Genomic DNA, 21909 nt, shown 5'->3' on the forward strand with positions numbered 1-21909 from the left:
GAATTGGTTGGGTCACTGGCTGAGAAGAAACTTCCTACTAAAAGATGCACTGGAAGGAATGGTGAACGGGAGAAGAGTTCTGGGTAGAAGAAGGTATCAGATAATACAGTAGACGACATTAAGACGTGTGGATCATATGAGGAGACAAAGAGGAGGCAGAAAATAGAAAAGATTGGAGAAAGCTGAGTTTTGCAATGAAAGATTGCAATGGGCGGAACACTTATGTATGTATGTATGTATGTATGTATGTATGTATGTATGTATGTATGTATGTATGTATGTATGTATGTATGTATGTATGTATGTATGTATGTATGTATGTATGTATGTATGTATGTATGTATGTATGTATGTGCGTATGTATGTATGTATGTATGTATGTATGTATGTATGTATGTACGTATGTATGTATGTATGTATGTATGTATGTATGTATGTATGTATGTATGTATGTATGTATGTATGTATGTATGTATGTATTTTTTTTTTAGTATATCAGCATGCTCCATTACATTGGAGTAATACTACATGCTTTACATAAAATATTACAATAATTAGTTACATAATTTGTGACATGAGAACAAGATATTTACAATTTTGATTGAGATCTTGAAATTCTTATAGATACAAGTGTTGCCTAATTGTACTTCTTCTATTTTAGTTTACCATCATTGTTAATATTATTTCTCATTTCAATTACTGTTACATTTTGCCAAATTCTATCGATTTTATAAATTTTCTGAAGCTTTTGAGGTATGTTGTTGTGAACTGATCAAAAGGTGGAGGCCAAGTTTGACCTGTGCGTATTTTACTAGCTCGTAGGATTCTTCTTTCTTTTATCAGTGTGGCACATCTTAATATTATATGGTTGACTGTCTGTTCTTCTTTTAGTCTGCATGGACTTGGAGTTGGAATAATCTTGAATCTGTGAAGGTACGATCTTGTGAAGCCATGACCTGTCACAATAGAAGTAAATTCTGTATGTATGTATGTATGTATGTATGTATGTATGTATGTATGTATGTATGTATGTATGTATGTATGTATGTATGTATGTATGTATGTATGTAATTTCGTAGCAAAATCCGTTGGACTAGTATTCGTTTTGTAGATTATATTTCCACATTACATAATTTCCAGTAAAACTTTTCTCCATTTCTTGATTATGATTAACAGTAAATCATGAAAAACTGCATTGAACTTTGTGTGAAATCTTTAAGATTTTTCTAACTCTATCCCAAAATTTTTTTGGTGTACATCAGTAAATTTACTTTGGAGTAATTAATTCTTCTCCTACAAAAAATGTAAATTTTAAATAAGTTTTCATAGCAGAATAATTGTTACACAATCCGCAGTTTGAAAAAAAGAGAGTTTGGGTTTACAGTAAAAAAAACTTCTCTTTTTCATAGGCATTAGATCTCTATATAAACTTCAGAACTTAGGGGGATTTTCATATAAGTATAAGGAGAAGAGTGAAACATCGCTTTTGAAGGGGTGTCCTTAAAACTTTTGGTAGAAACAGTATGTACTGCAACGCTACTCAACTGAGTCGGAGCTACTATCATGACATTTGGTCGCCCATGCTATAGGTAAGTAAACAAACTCAGGACTCTAGTAATTAAGTACCAGGCCACTTAGAATCCTTGTCTTACAAAAAATTCGTTATGTCATATGGGTGGTGTGGTAATTTTATTATATTTGTTGCTTGACTGACGTCTACTTGATGAGGAAGTAGTGGTAAAGGAAAGTTTGACACCTGCACAGTGTAAGATCTTACCGATCCAGGATGCTTCCTCCTCAGTGACGCTAGGCTGATGGTTCGCTGCCTGCATAGCCGGCAGAGCCACAGCGGAGTAGCCGAGAGTGAGGCCGGACCCTATGGTTCCGATATTGGCGGCCAGAGAGACACCAAGTTGCTGCAAACGCCACAAGAGATAAGGAACTGCAAACGAGATGTGATGCACACAGCACGTCTGTTGGCCGAATATTTTTTTTCATATTTATTTTTATAAATCATAGCCATAAAGCTTTAGTGTTATAAAGATAATATTCTAACACACATTTACTTATAATACACATTTCGTAAATTATTATTTTTTTATTAAAAATTCCTGAATTCAGGTGAGATAAAGTTACAATGGAATTTTTTCTAAGGTAAGATGACCATATTTCTCAGAGTCAAAAATGGGACCAAATGGGTAACTGCCGCAAGGAACTCTCTCTCGATAATTTTGCCGATCAGGTATAAACATAATCTTACACGAGACCGTAATTGCTTCTTGCAGGGACATTAACTTATGAGCCACGAAAACGCGAATAATGTCATGATTTTAAAAAAGATTCAACAATGTCATAATATATTATGAAATGCAAGAGTGTAATATAATATGTAACATACTAGGAATTTTACTAGTGACTCATTTTTGTAATTGGGTTTACTTGATGAAATGCGAGAAGTATTGTTACGTGAGATTTTATTACATCCTCTTATAAATGTGTAGCTTGAACATTTCTTGCTAATTGTCAACAACGTGTGTTCTATATAGTACAATCCAACAGTGCTCATAAGTAATGGTGCAATATACGTAGCTATTATTGAAGCTGAAGAGAGATGAATCAAAGAAAGCATATAATAAAATTAGTAGGCATCTATGTTAAAAATTAGGAAGAGGAAAATAAATTGGTTGGTTCACTTGCTGGAAAGAAACTGCCTACTGAAAGATGCACTAGAAGGAATGGTGAACGGGAGAAGAGTTCGGGGCAGAAGAAGATATGAGATGATAGACGACATTAAGATATTATATGGATCATATGCGGAGTCAAAGAGGAAGGTAGAAAATAGGAAAAATTGGAGAATGCTGGATTTTCAGTGAAAGACTTGTCCTTAGGCAGAACACTATAAATAAATAAATGAATGAAAAAGCTAAAAGACAAGACTGAGTGATAACACACATCACATAATATAGAATGAAATATTAAACTGATGTACAAAGTGTTAGAATATGCCCGTATGCATACACAGTCATAGTAATACAGACCTCGGTGACTGTGCAAGCTACTAAGGTTCACTACACACAGATTATATTTTACAGTATACAATATTACGAAGAGTCTGAAGAACACAACACGAAATGGGACCTACGTCATGACACGAGTTTTTTTAACACATCTTAGCTAAGTCTTCACTCTGCCTATACTCATAACTTCATCATAACTATTCACTAGTGTTAATTGCCAGAAAAATACAATGGAAAGAAACTGTAAATTAAAATTTTAGTATTCCCCTGAAAGAGAGTGAAAATTATAAACTACATTTATAGTCTCACATCATTGATCATTTCATTTTACTTGGGAAACCCGGAACATTCAAGAGTCCCCGTCGAAACTGGCGCGGACAAACGACATAACTCTGAAAACCGAAACAGTCTCGGCCAAATCGGGACGTCTAGTCACCTTATCTGAGGTCCCTTCTATGATCCAGACCGGGATAAATTACAGCAGACGACTTATTGTTTCTACTACATGTTTAAAACTGTTTTTTTAATTGTTTATAAAAGAACTTTGTAGTGTAACAATACATTGCTCAGCAACAACATTTACAATCTTATTAAAAGCGTTGATAAGAAGAAAACTGCGCCTACAAAGTAGGGAATTTTATTAAGGGAGAAGAAGCTTGCGACTAGGTTTCCCTGCATTTTTCTAGATGAGAACAGGACAATATATGTGTGCCGTAAATATAAGACACGGAATAATCGGGTTTTGTAGTCCTGCGGAAAGAAACCATGCTAAAATCTTTTAACGCGACTTAAAAATCGTCTTCCCTAATCCGGGTTTTAACTAAAAAATATCGGAGCCAAAGACGAATATTAGGGTAAGGTTGCTATCAATGGGCCACTTAAAAGAAATCTTATATAATATCCTCGGATAACGTTATATTTATTTCCTTTTTCAAGCAAACTTAAATATTATCTTAGGTATTTCACTACGCTACACATAGAAGTTATAAGTATTCGATGTTAATGAAATATTTAGAAAATAAAAATAAGCATCATCGGCCCAATGAAGGAGACTCGTTTCCTTCATTGGGCCAGGTAGTTTCCATGAATGGACTGCAGAAAAATATTGTTAAATAACAACCCATATCTAAATAAATGCCTATACACAATATCTTCGGCATTAATAGGAGTAGTGAGTTGGCATGTGGAACCACAGAACGTGTTTGTGAACCCAAGCAAGACTACTAGGGCAGATTTAAAATATTCAGATATTTCATTAACACAAGAAAACGATTTAATCATTGTTAGTTTGTAATCAGGCTAAGACCTCCAGCATTTCTATCTCAAATGATTTACGATCTTATAGAAATAAAAAGAAAACACTTTAGGCCCTACTTGTTCTATACTGTAATTAAACAGAACTAAAACATTTCAAAATAACGAAAGTTTAAGGGCTAATCAAACAAAACAACAATTTATATACACTGAAAACAAAACATACCAATACAATTGAAGTATTAGACTATAAGTACCATTACTTATTGTTAAGTTAATTAAACTCTATCCTTCTTCTCTCTTTGGCTGACCAAATAAAAACTGAAAAAAAAAAAAACTTAAAAAAAGAGAACGTGCAATGAAAACCATGAATTCAGTTTTGTTTATAGCAACTGAGACAAAACAAAGCAAAACTTTTATAAAATATTGTCACACTTTAGTCACAGTTTTCGCAATAGAACACTTTGGTTCCTTTTTAACACCAGCACAATTCTCATGAACCTACTCGTTACATGACAGATAGTGAATGATATCTTCTTTTATGTCATTGTGACAGATGCCACAATACCATGACTCCTCGTTAGAATTACATCTCGTTGATCCATTTGAAGAAAACGAGAGTTTGGTTTGAGCTGACGTCTCCGGTGCAGAATTTTCAAAACGTCTCCTTTTAGTTGTTTGCTTTTTACCTCTTCCAGTTTGTGCTTGTACGGACTACTCGTGATCACTATCATTTTCTGAGCTTTATTTGCACTTCTTCCGAGAGAAATATTGTTTGATATAAGAGAGATTTCACCGATGGAAACTTGCAATTTTGGTGCCAATGTTGCTGCATCAGCTGGAAGAGATTCTAAACTATCTTGACTTCCAGATGTTATTGCTCCTTTTTCTAGAATCACGGTATTAGGCCTATTTGGTTCTGGAATTTCCTCATTGACAGACTCAATTGTAGAAGCTTGCATAAAGGCAACATCATCTGTTTCAAACTGCATCGCTGCCACAAAATGACAATCATGGAAGACATCCCTGTTGACTGGCCAAACTCCGGTTTTTGCAAATTCATTCACTTTAGTCCGTATTGTTGCCGCCAGACCATACGCTTTATCAAACAGTCGTGGAATATGAAATTGGGTAACTTCAGGTTTGCATGCTCAAATGCTTATAAAAGGACACGTCCAGTGGCTGCAAACTATGAGTAATGTGTCCTGGAAGTGTGACGACTCCATTCTCTCGAGCAATATCTAGAGCATCGAGATTTCCAGTGAGTTGAATGTCCTTCGAGAAGAAGCAAGACTTCTCTTTCCTTTGAAGGACGAACAGTGTTGATGAAATGACTTAACACTCTCACAAATATATATTTGTTAATGTATCCACTTTCAGGATTAGGCCTATAAGCAAATCCCGGTGGAGCTCCATCTTCTAATCCTTCTGCAGAACGCGAATGTTTGTAGATGATTAGTGGTGAACATAGTGACACGCAGCACTTGTGCAGCGAACTGGAGTAGTAGTGGAAGTTCTTTCTCCACTGGCTGTCGAAGCTACTGCTCTTTCACCTTTCTAGGTTTCTTTTACACAGTTGATAAACCAGTCTCATCAACATTGAATAATCGCGTTGATTAGAACTGGTTTTCATCAACAATTATCTGAAAGGTGTCAAAAAAGTGGCTTACGTTTTCTTTATTAAACCCCTTAGCTCGAGCAAAAGAGGTCGACTCTGGTTGACACAAGTTAAGTTCGGGATGTCTCCTCATAAATGCATAATACCATTTCTTTCCGGCGATTCTATTTTCTTTACTGAATCCATGAGGGATTTCGTTTCTTTCTGCTATGTCAAAAGCTAGCAAGCGCAGTTCTCTTGGTGTAATAACAACATAGATTCCTCAAGTTTGAGAACGTGGGCATCAAGTTCATTTTCCACTTCTGCTGGAAGATTAGCTATGCTATCTATAATTTCTTTTTATATACAACAGCAAAACAATTCTTGCCCGCTAAATGAATTGTAATGTTACCCTGGGCACACTATATGTTCTGGCAACCTCATTGACCACCATTCGTGCTGCAGCTAAAGCACGACTCATATCTTCTTCCTGCCAATAACCATATTTCATTTTTGACGACATTTAGGAAAGAAAACATACATATTTATAATATATGCATTTATAACAAATCATTAGTTTATATTATACACGTATTAATTCAGCTAGCACGGCTCTTTATTAACTAATTCGAAACAATAATTACGAAAGTGCGCGCGGGTACTGTTTCCATCACTGGGCCACTAGCCCATTCAAGCAACTCAGATTGGCTCATTGAAGGCAACTGGTACTGCATCGTTTAACATGACCCTGTCTCCGTGCACAGTACTAAATTTATAATGTAAATATAACTAAATAACGACAATTCATCGTACTTTCAGACACTGTCTGTAGAAATTTATAAAAGATTAATATTTGACAGAAATGCTAACTTCATTACATTAGTAAATTAAAAGAAAAACGTGAAAATCTTACCTTGTTTCACTGCTGCTTTGTGTCTGCGTCGAGCAACTCACAGCTAATATGGCGACACTTTGGCAACACGAAGTACACTAAACAGCCACCAGAGTGTGCCTATTGTCAATACCTATGAATAAATCAAGCCGGCCCATCGAAGGAACCGGCCCATTGATAGCAACCTTACCCTACAACTAGATATGTCAAAGAGCGACTAGAGTAAACTTGCGAAGTAAGATAAAAACTTAGTCTTCATCTTCATCGTGATCATCATCATCATCATTATCATCATCATCATCACCATCACCATCACCATCATCATCATTATCATCATCATCATCATCATCGTCATCGGCATTATATTACACTCTTTTGTCCTTTACGTTCTTCTTATTATGAGGATAACCAACAACACGAGATGTTCAGAAGTAAGTTAAATATTTTGAGAGTTCATTGAATAATTTTGGCCATTTTCGCAGGATTTGTATATTTATTTACTTTCGCGGGAGTTGCACCAATTCATAAAATTAAACTTAATCTGTTTTATAGATTTATGGCAATGGCACATATCAAATAGGAGATTACTTGTATTATGGGGAAAGAAACAATAATCACCAATTAGGAACAGGATTCTTTGTCCATAAAAGAATAAAATCAGCAGTAAAAAAGGTCAAATTTATCTTTGACAGGTTATCGTATTTATGGTTAAGGGTAAAAGGTGCGATATCGTACTTATAAATGTTCAAGCCCCTATAAAAGACAAAGAGGACCATATAAAGGATAGCTACTATGAGGAATTGGAACACAGTTTTGATAAGTTATATAGTTACCACATGAAAAATTTATTCGGGATTTTAATGCTAAAATAGGACGGAAGGATATTTTTAAACCAACTGTTGGAAAAGAGAGTCTACACGTAACTAGTAATAACAATGAAGTTAGGTTGGTCAACTTTGCAACATCAAAAAATTTAATTGTCAAAAGGACAACATTTCCCCATAAGTACTGTATATACATAATTATACTTGGACTTCTCCAGATGGATTAACACACAACCAAATAGAAAATCTACCGTCAAAAAATTTGAAAGTTAGAATTTATAAAACAGTTATATTACCAGTTGTTCTGTATGGTTATGAAAATTGGACTCTCACTTTGAGAAAGGAACAGAGATTAAGGATATTTGAAAATAAGGTGCTTACGAAAATATTTGGGACTAAGAGAGACGAAGTTACAGGAGAATGGAGAAAGTTACGTAACGCAGAACTGCACCCATTGTATTCTTCACCTGACATAATTAGGAACATTAAATTCAGACGTTTGAGATTTGCAGGTCATGCAGCACGTATGGGGGAATCCAGAAATTATAATAGAATCTTAGTTGGGAGGCCGGAGAGAAAAAGATCTTTGACAAGGCCGAAACGTAGATGGGAGGATAATATTCTAATGGATTTGAGAAAGGTGAGATATGATGATAGAGACTAGACTAATCTTGCACAGGATAAAGACCGATGGCGGGCTTATGTGAGGGCGGGTTCCTTAAAAGTCATAAGTAAGTAGGTAAGTTAGGTGCGGTCTCAAAGTTTTAGGTAATCGTTCAATTGCGGCCCGAGATGTTTTAGGTAATCGTCAATGTTAGGCCTGAGATGTTTTAGGTAGTCGTCCACGTGCGACTCGACAAAGTTTAGGGTAATCGTTCAGGTGCGGCCTAGAAACATTTGGTTCTTGTCGAGGTTACAGCTTAGTACAAACAACATTTCGCCTCTCATTTTTCAGACTTGGGATTGCCTGCGACAATGTATTAACACATCGGCCTATGAGTATAGCTCCCAATACTATAGAGAGCTACTGTAATGTAGGCTAAGCAAATATATTACAGGTATGATTAAAGTGTTTGTGAAGCTACAGCGTTCGTCTATTAACGTTCAACCTTTCATCAGATGTGACAGATAAGTCCTTTACACTGGTAGAAACTAAATGGACACTGTCTTTACGAACTGAAGACTTGTGATGGAATTTTGCTACAGTGCCATAATTTGCATTCTTAAAAACTCATTTTCCTTTGCTTCGCTTCTATTGGCTCCTAAGCATCATATATATTTCACTTTGAATGTTGTTTTGAACAACTATAAAATGAAAAATATTAGGATGACTCACATAAAATAACCCACTGAGACGCGAATGAAACGATTCGTAGGTATTTGTTGTTAGGCATATCGAAGCAATGCTCTCTGCCCAGATCTTGGAGGAAACCTTGCGTCACTCGTGACATAATTTTCTAATACGTAATCAGACTAATCATTAAACTCAAAAACTCTATCGTCTTGATGTTGCAACGTCATGAGGTCATATGTAAGCACATCGTCCATATTAGATTGGTCAAAAAATAGCATACCAAAGAGCAACTATAAGCTGTGTCCTATTTCAGAAGTATTGAAATTATATTCTTTGTCAAAACGAAGAACTTTATTTTGGGCCACCAGCATTTCCCAAGATGAAAGCGAAAGTCTTATATTTTTGTTCTAGGAAAGATATTGGTAATCTCTCTGTGGATGCTAGGTTCGAATTCAGTGTAAGTCAGGAGAGAACAATTAGAAGCTGAGTTTTCCACATTCGGTAATAATATGATTGAAAGCCTGCTTTCAGATTAAAGAATATATAGCACATAGCAATAAATACACTAGAGATAAACGGTACATATTTCTATACGTGATATGAATAGTAAAAAAACTGATAACTTTATAAAATTAATTTGGGCAGCTCTTGAGCAGAGCTTGGCAAAGAAAAATTACTTTTGAAGCGATTGAAAATAAAACTACTAATCACGTCGGATTCCAGGTCACGTTTAAATAAAAACAACTCTTTGTCAACGCTTACAATGTACATGGATTCTATGGATTCTAACGTGGTGTGTAGTTATGGTGAATTGGAGGACAAATTTAGTAATAGGGAACTTCGTGCACGACGGATGATTAATTTAATGATTTGAAATCCTATCTATATCAAATTTTTGTTAATTCGTCTTGAACTAATTTGCTAGGTATTTCATGTAAAGTGTCGCATCTTTTTCTCTTAAGAATATTATTATATCTGTATCTATTTAAAACGGTTTCACTTATTTCTTCATGGATATGTTCCAAGATATTTTCCGCTGCCTAATTTTAATTATTAATAATTCCATAGATAAAGGTGAAAACTGTAAACATTTGTCAACTAGAGAATTAGCTTGCGGGTCGATTACATAATATCATAAATAAGGAATGGATTTATAGGTGTTAAAAACAGAGATTTAGAAACTTATAAAATCCAGTTTAGGACTTTTAGGAAGTTATATAAAATGATCAATTGAAAATTTTAATTCCAGTAAATATTATATTTAGTTGGAATTTATAAGGAAATGACTTGTGCTGACATTGAGTGCTACGGTACTAAACTGAAGACACAAATTCTATCAATGAAAGAGTGTAATTGGTGATTGGTCAGTTTCATTTCGCATATCAGCGGTGCATTAACGCTAAAACTAATTAGTAAGCTCTCGTCTAATCTAAACAACCTATCACTCCTTTTATGCTAGGATGGACTTTTCCAAAGGAACTTCGATTCCAGGAAATTAAGTAAAACCATCTTCCCTCCTCTTCTAGGACCAACATGCAATGAACCTGAGACAAGTCTTAGTCTGTAATATATATATACACACACACACACACACACACACACTCACACACACACACACTACTGTTTCTGAAAAGTGCAACACCCAGAAAGAATGGCCCGAACGACACCAAATTCGGGAGATGTGTAGAACAATGTAGGCTACCACCAATAATTGATTACCTTTCCAGAGAGATGGCGTACACATAGGACCAACGGTGACATCTCTTGTGTCACCAGCAAGGTCAGTTTTATGCCTTGCACAGTCAGTGCAGAGCTTCCAAACGAAGTGGAAACGTGAAAGCTAGTCCAGGTATACCTCGTTGACTGGAAAGGCGCAATACCAGCAGAATGGTTGGTATTCAGGAAGCAGTTTAGTCACACCGCGACATTTCGGCTCGTGCAAGGCATGCTGCTATGACAGTGATGAATGTGTGGAACCAGTGAATAGAAGAGGATCGTACGCAGAGACGAGCGGGTACTGGACCACTTAATGTGACAACAGCACGGGATGACCACCTTCTTGTGCGCATTGCCGTGACGGACCGTACAACTTTATCCACAGTGTTGAGTTCATGTTGGTGTACTGCAACACGTGTGTACCTGTTTGCGTCAACGGTTCGTCGCCATCTTTTGAGGGCTGGACTAGTGACTCGCATGCCGATGAATCGACGTCCATTGTCCAGAAACCACCAACGCCTCAGACAGCAATGGGCAAGTGAACGCCGGCACTGGCGTGCTGAGTGACAAAATGTAGTGTTTTCGGACGAGTCCCGCTTCAACTCCTCCTACTATGTTAGACGCTACCGTGGTGAACGCAATCTGGGAGCCTGCAATATTGAGCGTCATAGCGGACAAACGCCTAGTGTGATCGTTTGGTGCGCCATTGGATACGATATGCGATCTCGCCTCCTACGTATTCAGGGCAATCTGAACAGCAACCGCTATATTAGGGAGGTTTTTAGAGCCCGAGAAACTGCCCCTCCTTCAGGTAACTCCACATAACATATTTCATCAATCATCATGACAATGCCCGGCCAAATGTGGCGAGAACTGAGCAAGCCTTCTTAAAAGAACGGTGGATATCATTGGTTCCTTATGATGGGTTCACACTTGTATGGATTCATTGGCGCCAATAGCTATTGGCGCGCAAGTAAATTCAACTTTCACGTGTAAACCTTTACTAGCGTGCAAGTTTAGACACTGCATGCAATGTTTCGAAAAGTTAGTGGCATTCTACCTTTTCAATGAGCCAGTGGCGACGCATGCTCAAGCGGACATTTCTGCTGCACGTGTAAACATGAAGTTTCTCATCGGCACGCCAATATTGTACAGTACGTAGTCCGCTGATGTCTTTGCATCAAGTTTTATAAATCTGATTTTTAAGAATGAGTAAGCCGAATTCTGAGATAGTCACAAAGCTTCTTTACGTATATGAAAAACACCAGTGTTTGTAGGATCTGAACTATAATCTTTATAAAAAAAATAGAGATGTCCGAATAGAGGTTTGCGAAAACATGGCAAGGAATGAAAATTGATGGATTCGGAATTGCCTAGGTGAAAGCAAAAATGAAATTCATACGAGATGCGTACACTCCGGAGGTAAAAAAGTAACAAAAAGCATGAAAACTGACGGTGGTTCAGGTGACATCAACAAACCTAAAGCAACATGGTTTTCGGTTGCTGACAGGATTTTGTACCAAGTGGTGGAAATAAAAGAAATACAGTCTTCAGAAATTTTGAGAACTTTGTATAAAAACATTACAGTCTTAATTTATATAGGGGAAGTCCGTGTAACTTGGACCAGTGTGTAACTTGATCCACCGATGCAATTACTATTTCCAGGATAGTTTGCAAGGTACTTTATACAGCGCTTTGAACCTTCTACATGGTAGGCAACTGTCCATAAATCTCATTATGCAGGGTTGGCTTGACGCGGTCATAACGGTGTCGAACATTCTGTCCCCAAATTCTTCAAATCTTTTCACAATAGTTTGACAGCGTGTTGTGCGAAGACGTTTAGAAATACAAGACTGCCTTATACATACGAAGAAATACCAGTGTTTGAGGTAAGTTGAGTGAAATTTATATCAATGTTTGTAAAGTAGTTTTTACGTAAATAATTTTTAAGTGTTTCCTTTACAATGCGTGTAAATTGAACCATCACAAAGCGTGTAACTTGAGCCAATGCTAAGATGTACCAACCCTTACAACATAACAAATTTAGAAGATAAAATTGTCCATTATGTCTTCACTAGTGTGAATTTCCAAAAATCAGAGGTCAGTGGATGAAAATTTTGTAAGGACATATAATTATAATATTATTTATATAATATTATATAAATAATAATATTATAAAACATTACTTTAGTTTATTTCAATGTTAATAATATTTTATTTCTTAAATTATGTAATAAGACTTCGTTTCATTTGGTGAGTCTACAATTACAACTTTTTAACGAATTCTGCTTTCGCCATTACTTTACAGATGACTACAAGACAGGCAAGAAAAGCGAAGGGAGTGTATGGGAAGTGGAAAGAAGAAAATCTGCAACTCGCTTTAGTTGCAATATCGGAAGGGGTTGGCGTCAATGAGGCTGCACGAAGGTATAATATACCTAGTGCCACCTTTAAAAGATACAACAAAAGGAAGGATGCTAAAATTAGACAGCCCGGTCACCCACTTGACTTGCCACAAGAGGTGGAAAATGATCTTGTGACACATCTTCTGCAGCTAGAAAAAATGTTCTATGGGTAAATAAATTACAGCAAAATATATATTAGGGCCTACATTAGGCCTACAACTTAATTCAATCAAACTTAATATAGACCTAATACTTAATCTGCTTATTCTTTAATTTCAGACTGACACGGAGAAGTGTTATGCAATTAGCATACGAGATTGCAGAGAAGAATAAACTGGCCACTCGGTTCAACGAGGAAACGAAGTCTGCCGGCAAAGAATGGGTTTCCGGCTTTATGAAGCGCCATCCCGAACTTAGCCTTAGGCAGCCAGAGGCCACATCACTTGCCAGGGCTTCAGGATTCAACAGGGTTGTAGTCGGCAAGTTCTTTGACACATTGGAACAACTTGTCGACCAACACAAATTAACTGCTGCCAGAATATTCAACATGGACGAGACATCCCACACTGTCGTTCAACGCCAAGAGAAGATTCTGGCATAGAGGGGAAAACATCAGGTTGGAGCCATTTCTTCGTGTGAGCGAGGTCAGAATGTGACAGGAGTGTATGCCATGAGTGCGAGTGGCTTCTTTGTACCTCCTATGCTGATTTATGCTAGGAAAAAAATGATGGAGTTTCTCACATTTGGAGCACCTCCTAACACCATCTTCCGCTGTCAGGATAAGGGACGGATGGATTCTGACACATTCTGTGAATGGATTAGGCACTTCATTAGAACTGTCAAACCCAGCCCTCAGGAGAAAGTACTCTTGATTTTAGATGGTCACAGTAGCCATACGCAATCGCTCAAAGCGATTGAGATCTGCCGTCAGTACGGTGTGATAATGTTATCTCTACCGTCGCACTGCACGCACCGTCTCCAACCACTAGATGTGTCGTTCTTCAAACCTCTGAACACATTCATGTCAGCTGCCATATCAACGAAGATGAGGGAACTTCCAGGACAGCGGCTGAATGTCCAGCACATTGCCTCACTGGTAGGAGTGGCATTCCCCAGAGCAGCAAATATGCAGATTGCAATGAATGGCTCAGGCACACTGGTCTTTGGCCTGTCGACCGAAATGTGTTTTCAGAGGCTGATATCGCGCCTTCTTTGGTGACCGATCGGCCTTTGAATGGTGAGCCATCAGCATCAGCATCTCGGGCAGCAGAAGAAGTGGAAGGAGCAACAACAGCAGCATCAGCAGAGAAAAAGATGGGAGACAATGTGGAGCTACTTTCTGGTCTCACAGAATATGTGTCAGTGAAGGAAATAAGCCCTTTTTCCTTCGTCTTTAAAATCTGGACAGAGAAAATCCGGAACGAGATACAATGCATCTGGCGTGGTGCTGACCGCTACGCCACACAAGAATGCTCTGCAGCAACAATCAGATGGGAAGGCCGCAAAGAAGAGAAAATTATTTGATTCGAAAGTTAAGGTGACATCCAAAACACGCTGTGTTATTTGTGGTGAAAGTGAGAACAAAGACTGGATTCAGTGCAATCGGTGTGGAAAATGGGCCCACGAAGAATGTGCAACAATTACAGATGAACTATTTTATTACTGTTGTATGTGAAATCATTGCTTGACACAAATTTTTGTTTGAATAAACAACATTATAGGAGTTAAATGTGTTTAATATGCCTGGTCCAAGTTACACGATCCTCTGGTTCATATTACACGACCCTGGCTCAAGTTACACGGCTTCGAAATTTTGATTAAATTTTATTTTTGAAGTATTAGAAATAAAATTAGTGAAGTCTTATTCTACTTAGGGATTTATTATGGCAATCTACCATCATAAAAAATTCAGTGACATTTTTCTCAATATGATAAGTGAGTTACGGCCATTCAAACTTAGGTGGTCCAATATACACGGTCCTCCCCTACAATTTAAGACTGGAAATTCAAAAGGGGCTAAGTGCCATCTACTAAAAATGAGATTTTGACGTGTGTGCGTGCTATTTACCTATGGAAATACTATACTCATTCATTTATTCGTAGTTTTATATCTAAGGGTAGGTCTTTCACTGCCAATCCAGCAATCTCTAGTCTTCCCTACTTTCCGCCTTCCTCTTAATCTCTGCATATGATCAATACATCTTATTGATGTCTATCATGTGATATATTCTTCTGCCCCAAACTCTTCTCTCGTTCACCATTCTTTCCAGTGCATCATTCAGTACGCAGTTTCTTCTTAGCCAGTGACAAACCCAAATTCGTTTTCTCTTCCTCATCAGTTTCAGAAGTATTCTTTCGTCACACGCTCCATTCTTATTCATATCCGCATTTCAAATGTTTCCAGTCGTTTCCCTTCACTTCGTCGTAATGTGCATGTTTCTGCCCCATATAATGCCACACTCTACACAAGGCGCTTCACTAGAGTCTTCTCTAGTTCTTTTTTCTGAGGTCAGCAGAAGATATCCAATTTTCTGTCAAAGGTTCCTTTGCCTTTTGACTTCTTGGCAGCAGTTCATGTTACTACTCATAGTACACCTCAAGTATTTAAAGCTGTCCGCTTGTTCTACTTAGTGCATTGTAGATTATATCTGAACTTCTGGCTAGCACTTTGATATTGTAACTTACACTTTGGAACAGGATACAAATATTAATGATGATAATAATAATAATAATAATAATAATAATAATAATAATAATAATAATAATAAATGTATTTATTTTGGTGGTGTTAAGGACCTTCTACATCACCAAATATTACGTATAGATACAGCGTCAAAACGAAAATTTTATAATGAAGCAAAATAATTTCCAGGTGCTAAATATACCAATGTTCAATTTCAATTTTGGAAGTAAAGCATCTCTTATGTCATTGGTAGCAAACTTTTGAATACAATGATACTACTAGATGTTGTAGTGGTCTAAGGCATCCTGCTTAGGACTCGCGTTACGAAATGCGCGCTGATTCGGGTCCTCATGGGGGAAGTAATTTTCTCATGAAATTTCGGCCAGTGTATGGGACCGGTGTCCACCCAGCATCGTGGTGCACTGAGGAAGTTACGATAGGTAGCGAAATCCGGTTGCGAAAGTCAGCTATAACGGCTGGGGGATTGTTGAGCTAACTACATGAGATCTCCATTCTGGTTGGATGATCGTCCACCTCTGCTTCGGCATGTGAACGTGAGGCTTGGTCTGGGCCCTTCATGAGCTGTGCCGCCACAGATTATTATTATTATTATTATTATTATTATTATTATTATTACATGTTGTAGTAGATTATCAGAATTGTCTGTTGTCATCTGTAACATTAGTAGGTATCTGTGATTGAAAATTCTTTTAGAATTATCGCAGATGTATCTAAATTCTCCCTCCAAATAATCCACTTTTTCACCCATAATATGCAATCTTCTTTTATGTCATTTCTTTATTCCAAGTTAGAAATCATCTCATCCAACAAAGTTACGACTATTAGGCAAGCGCTATGAACAAGTTCAACTTCACTTGACATGTTATGTCCTCGTCCAACATTCAGGTAGCAGCCTCATTTGAAAATGGCACTGGCGAGGCAAAATAAAGAAACCCGTGTAAACCTTTACTGGCGCAAAAGTACGACTGGCGTGTTAACTGGCGCCAGTATATCCATGCACGTGTAAAGCCACCATAAGCCTGCACGTTCGCCAGACATGTCATATCAGGGATATGGTTGGTCGGCAACTTGTTCATCATGGTCCTCCAGCACTCACTCTTCACGCTTTATGGACTACCATACAAACTACGTGGAGGGAGATTTCCCAGGAACCTATCCAGGCCCTCTTTGATTCCACGACTCTTAGAGGCTCTGATTGCAGTGCTCACACCATAATGAAATCTCACGGTACATATAAGGTACAGTTCTGTAATTCTAATCATTTGTGTATTGTCATGTACCTAATCTGTGGTATCAATTTCGTTTCAGTCAAATGTATCGTGTTTGGTGTTGCAATTTCCACAAACGTTAGTGTATATATAATTTTTTTACATTTTAAATAGCATTTTTGTAGGTTTTGAGAATTTTTGCATTTTTAGTGCCGATATTTTTATTTTAAATACAGAGAATACTAAAAAGGCGTTTTTCAGACACAAACATAGTTTCAGGCATTTATATGAGTGTATGGTTCATTTAGGGGTTTTAGGTCCTAAAGAATTTCAATAGGAGGACATGAAACGTAGTGATATTCGAATATCGTACGTCTAGGACATAACAAACAAAATAGGTATGGGACTAGAAATCCGTTCCCTAGTTGTAAATAACGACGATACGTGAGAAATCATATCTTTTTTGTTTTATTATATGTCATTGCAATTATTATATTTACAATAATGAGCAGGGAAAGGATTTATATGTAAATACATATTTACTTATAAAGCTAATATAATTTATATTTTGCATTATCTTTATGTTTCACAATGTGTAGGGTTGAAAAATCCTACTTTTATTTTCCATATTTTTCCATATTTTAGAGTTTAGTACATATTTTCGTTAATTTCCATATATTTTCCATATTTCATATAAAACAGTCCATATTATATTAGGTTTAACAATAAAACAAAACAAAATTCCATTAACTTTTAAAAATACATTTCAACAATAGAGATTTAAACACATGTTCAGTAATCCCTTTAACATCAGAGTTATTTGAAAATTAGCAGTCCTATCAACAATGGGAAAGTAAGTTACAAAACTGTATTAATTTAATTTAAAATTTTTAACAGACTTCAGTTGTGCAGCTCAACAGTTAAATGCCAGTCAGAGTACACATAGGTTCAGTTTTGTAAATCATACTATAAAGACGGTAAATATGCCAAAAGTACGTCATTCAGTCAATTTAAAATCAAAACTAACAAGTTACATTTCAGAATTTAAAGAAGATGGTTTATCAACTGACAATAAAATATTATTTTGTAATTTGTGTCAGTGTGCAGTATCATCTACACAAAAGTTCCTGGTGCAACAACACATTACAACTAGTAAACATCAGGCCAACAAACAACTAAATTCCAAGCAGAGACAATTGTTTTTAACACAACCAACAACATCGAATGTAAGATCTGAGTTTAACATCGACCTGTGCCGTTCTCTCATCTCTGCTGATATTCCTCTCTACAAACTAAAGAATAAGGTCTTCAGGGAATTCCTTGAAAAATATACTCAACATACAATCCCGGATGAGTCAACACTTAGGAAGACGTATGCTCCATCCATCTACGATGAGACAATACAGAAGATAAGAGATGAAATTAAAGATAGTTCAATTTGGGTTTCCATTGATGAGACTCCCGACAAAGAAGGTAGACTTGTTGGTAATGTAGTTATCGGTTTGTTAAGTGAACAATATTCTGAACGAATTCTTTTACATTGTGATGTTCTAGAAAAGTGCAATAACAAAACTATAGTTAAACTGTTCAACGAAGCTATGGGTATCCTGTGGCCAAAGGGTATTATGTACGATAATGTGTTATTCTTTATTAGCGATGCTGCCCCTTATATGGTCAAAGCTGGACAAGCATTATCTGTTGTATATCCTAAATTGACTCATTTTACTTGTGTGGCGCATGCATTTCATCGTGTGGCAGAAGTGGTCAGAGACAATTTCCCTAAAGTAGATTTGTTGATTTCATCAGTGAAAAAAGTATTTCTCAAAGCTCCCAGTAGAGTTAACGTGTTGAAAGAAATGTACCCTGAAATTCCATTGCCACCAAAGCCAATTTTAACTAGATGGGGTACATGGCTAGAAGCAGTTGAATATTATGCCGAACATATAGACTCTATTAACAATGTTCTCCTTGCATTGGACTCTGAAGATGCAGTCTCAATTGATACTGCGAAAACAGTTACCTGTGACATAAGTGTGAAGAATGACTTAGCTCACATTCAGCATACATTTTCATGCATCATAAAAACGCTCAAAAGTCTCCAAAATAGGCACCTTTCACTATCTGAAAGTTTTGAAATTATAAATAGTACTGTGGAACAACTGAATCGTGGTAGAGGTAAAGTTGCAGATGCAGTAAGAGCTAAGGTGGACACTGTACTTTCAAAAAACCCTGGATATGAAGAACTACAAAAGGTTGTTGCTGTGATGAGTGGTGAATCAACAGTGAAGATTAACTTGGACTTATCCCCAGCAGACATTGTGAAATTGAATTATGTACCAGTTACTTCTTGTGACGTCGAACGCTCTTTTAGTCAGTATAAATCTATCCTCAGAGACAATAGAAGAAGATTCACTTTTCAGCACTTGAAAGAAATGTTTGTAACCTATTGTTATGGTAACAGACAATAAAAATTGTGTTTTGTTGAAACTACATTGGAAGATAAGGTACGTCCATTATATTTTTTGTTTAGTTTGATTAAAATGTACCAATATTTAACGTACATAGTCATTTTTTTATAATTTTAAGTCCATATTTAATTCCATATTTTGGTAAAAATCCATATTTAATTCCATATTTTGGTAAAAATAACTACATATATATTTACATATTTCATATATTTTTAGTCCATATAAATCCGTTCCCTGAATTAATGAGTAATATAAAAAGTAGATACTGTAAGAATATTAGGTCTATGGAATAAAAGTTAATGTATAATGTAACATTAACGGAATCTGCAATATTAAATTATTCGTTAAACTACATCATTGACATAGTTCACAGTATGATTGGAATATTATATTAATACGTTTATTAATATTAGAGTAGCTCAGTCGACTGAGGCGCTTGCCTTGCGATCCAAAGTTGCGCTCGGGAATGGATTCGATATCCGCTTGCGCTGATTACCTGGTTGGGTTTTTTCCGAGGGTTTTCCCAACCGTAAGGCTAATGTCAGATTATCTATGCTGAATTCTCGACCTCATGTCGCAAAATACAATCTCGCTATCACAAATTTCATCGACGTTAAATAACCTAGCAGTAGATACAGCGTCATTAAATAATCAAGTAAAAAGGAATAAAGAAAAGACAGTAAGGAAAGACACAGTACTGAAATTCTACACAACAATGGCCATCCAACTTTTACTGTTCGGGGCTGGAAACTGGGTACTAACTAAACAGCAACTGAGACCGTTAGCACGCTACCGCCTCATAGATCACAAAAAGACTGAAGATATACGATCAGAATATGCAAATCCGGAGTATTTTAGATCCAGAGTACGTTAGATTAATATCGTCGTTGTACCTGCAATAACTCCTATGTGACATATTTATCGATCTTCAGATTTTTGCTCTATTAAATAACTTAAATTGTGATACACAAAATAATAAAATCTCCTATATTTCTTTGTTTCGAAAATGTAAGAATTCACAGTATCCTATGTACGGCTGCCATAGGTTGAATAAATGTGTTTTTTCTTCCTACTGAAAAATGTTCTATTTTTCACAAAGGAGTTATTGCAGGAACAACGACGATATAGAAGTCAATGGCTTGCACATCTTTTGACAATGGATTCAATTCGTATTCCTATACAAATTGACAATTACTGTATAAACCAAGAGGTAAAAGGTGTAAAGGTAGACCCAGTACAAGTTGGAGAGACCAGTGTTGTATTTCTGAAGACTGAACTGGACGGGTGACCTTAACCGTACTGGATGTGATGATGACGTGTATCGTTAGGGGAAAGTGACGCTTGCGTAGAACATCGTCAGCTGACGTTAGCGTTTATGGCAAAGCTGGACAAAAACTCGGGTGACCAGACAAACCTTTTTTAAGCGTATTATACTCTTTTAGATAAAATACTTAATACTCTTTTCTATCTGAAAATATCTCCAACTATACTCTTGTCTTTATTTTCTTTCCAACTTTTTCACGTGTTTCATAGTTGAATGTCTTGAAATTTTTAAATTCCAAATATATTGCACAAAATGTAGTCAAAAGTTAATTATAATCTAACCTAAGTTTGTTTAGGTGCCATTCAGTTAATTTTAACTTCACTTGGTACAATAAGATCAACTTCCGCTTCCACATGCTTATTTGTTGGACAGGCGGTGTAAGGCTTACGTACGGGTTATTGTACAGCTGCATATTACCATTCACCAATTTTTTATTTCATGTTACAAAATTAATTAAATTTATTACAGGAAAGCCATGTTTTCACTTTGCAAAAACAATCCAAAAGTATGCCCCTCTAGTGATTCTGCATACATCAACTCTGTAATGAAGTTAGTCCCAATAGATGTAGCTTGTTTGTCAATTTCAGAACAGGCGTTCAGGATGCGAATCCGCAATTCTAGCAGATCAGCCGGTAATAAAGGCGTTAACAATGAGTCCTTCACATACCCAATACAAAAAGTCATAAGAGACTAGGTTGGGAGAGCGTGGAGGCTATCACAGCGGTTCGTGATCATCATTCCCGATACGATCATTACTTCGGTTTCGCAATCTGGTGTTTAAAAAGTCACGAATGAGAATGAAAAACTGGCTCGTACTCGCTTCCCGCGCAAGAGGACGATCCGTTAATTTCCCTTTACAGAAGCATAATATGGTAGGCTATACTCTTTTTCGTCAAGAAATTTCTGATCATCCTACAAAAACTCTGTAATATGAATTAACACAGATGTTAAAATTCGGACCTAGTAGGTTGAATAGAACGTCTCTAAATAAGTGAAACTAGCTCAACCAATTTGTTATTAACGGAGAAAAATTCGCTTCTACGCCGAGGATCGAATCCGTGTCTTCCAGTTCTACGCACTAGGCGCTCCATTACTTAATAATTCATTAGACCTACATAATAAGACACAAATATCGCTATAGGGCAGAGGAGTACAACAGTTAATACGAGTAAATAAAGTTTCATTGTAACATGTCTAAACAGTTGA

The 21909-nt window shown here is 36.6% G+C and overlaps 1 protein-coding gene across 2 annotated transcripts in view; it reads right to left on the minus strand.

Annotated features, from left to right (window-relative positions):
* Positions 1–21909, minus strand: part of LOC138711883 (facilitated trehalose transporter Tret1-like) — a 75128-nt gene that overhangs the window by 26392 nt on the left and 26827 nt on the right. Inside the window, exons 1-2 of one of the 2 annotated variants that reach the window (XM_069843160.1) lie at positions 6782–6831; positions 1778–1916 (exon numbers count right to left, since the gene is read on the minus strand). In XM_069843160.1, coding sequence (XP_069699261.1) covers positions 1778–1832 — 55 coding nt within the window. In that variant the 5' untranslated portion in view covers positions 1833–1916; positions 6782–6831. Of the gene's footprint in view, positions 1–1777; positions 1917–6781; positions 6832–21909 lie in introns of those variants that run through there. The other variant, XM_069843159.1, reaches the window with a different exon arrangement.

The sequence above is a fragment of the Periplaneta americana genome, chromosome 13 (genome assembly GCF_040183065.1).
Source record: "Periplaneta americana isolate PAMFEO1 chromosome 13, P.americana_PAMFEO1_priV1, whole genome shotgun sequence".
In the NCBI taxonomy this organism is placed as follows: Eukaryota; Metazoa; Arthropoda; class Insecta; order Blattodea; family Blattidae; genus Periplaneta; species Periplaneta americana.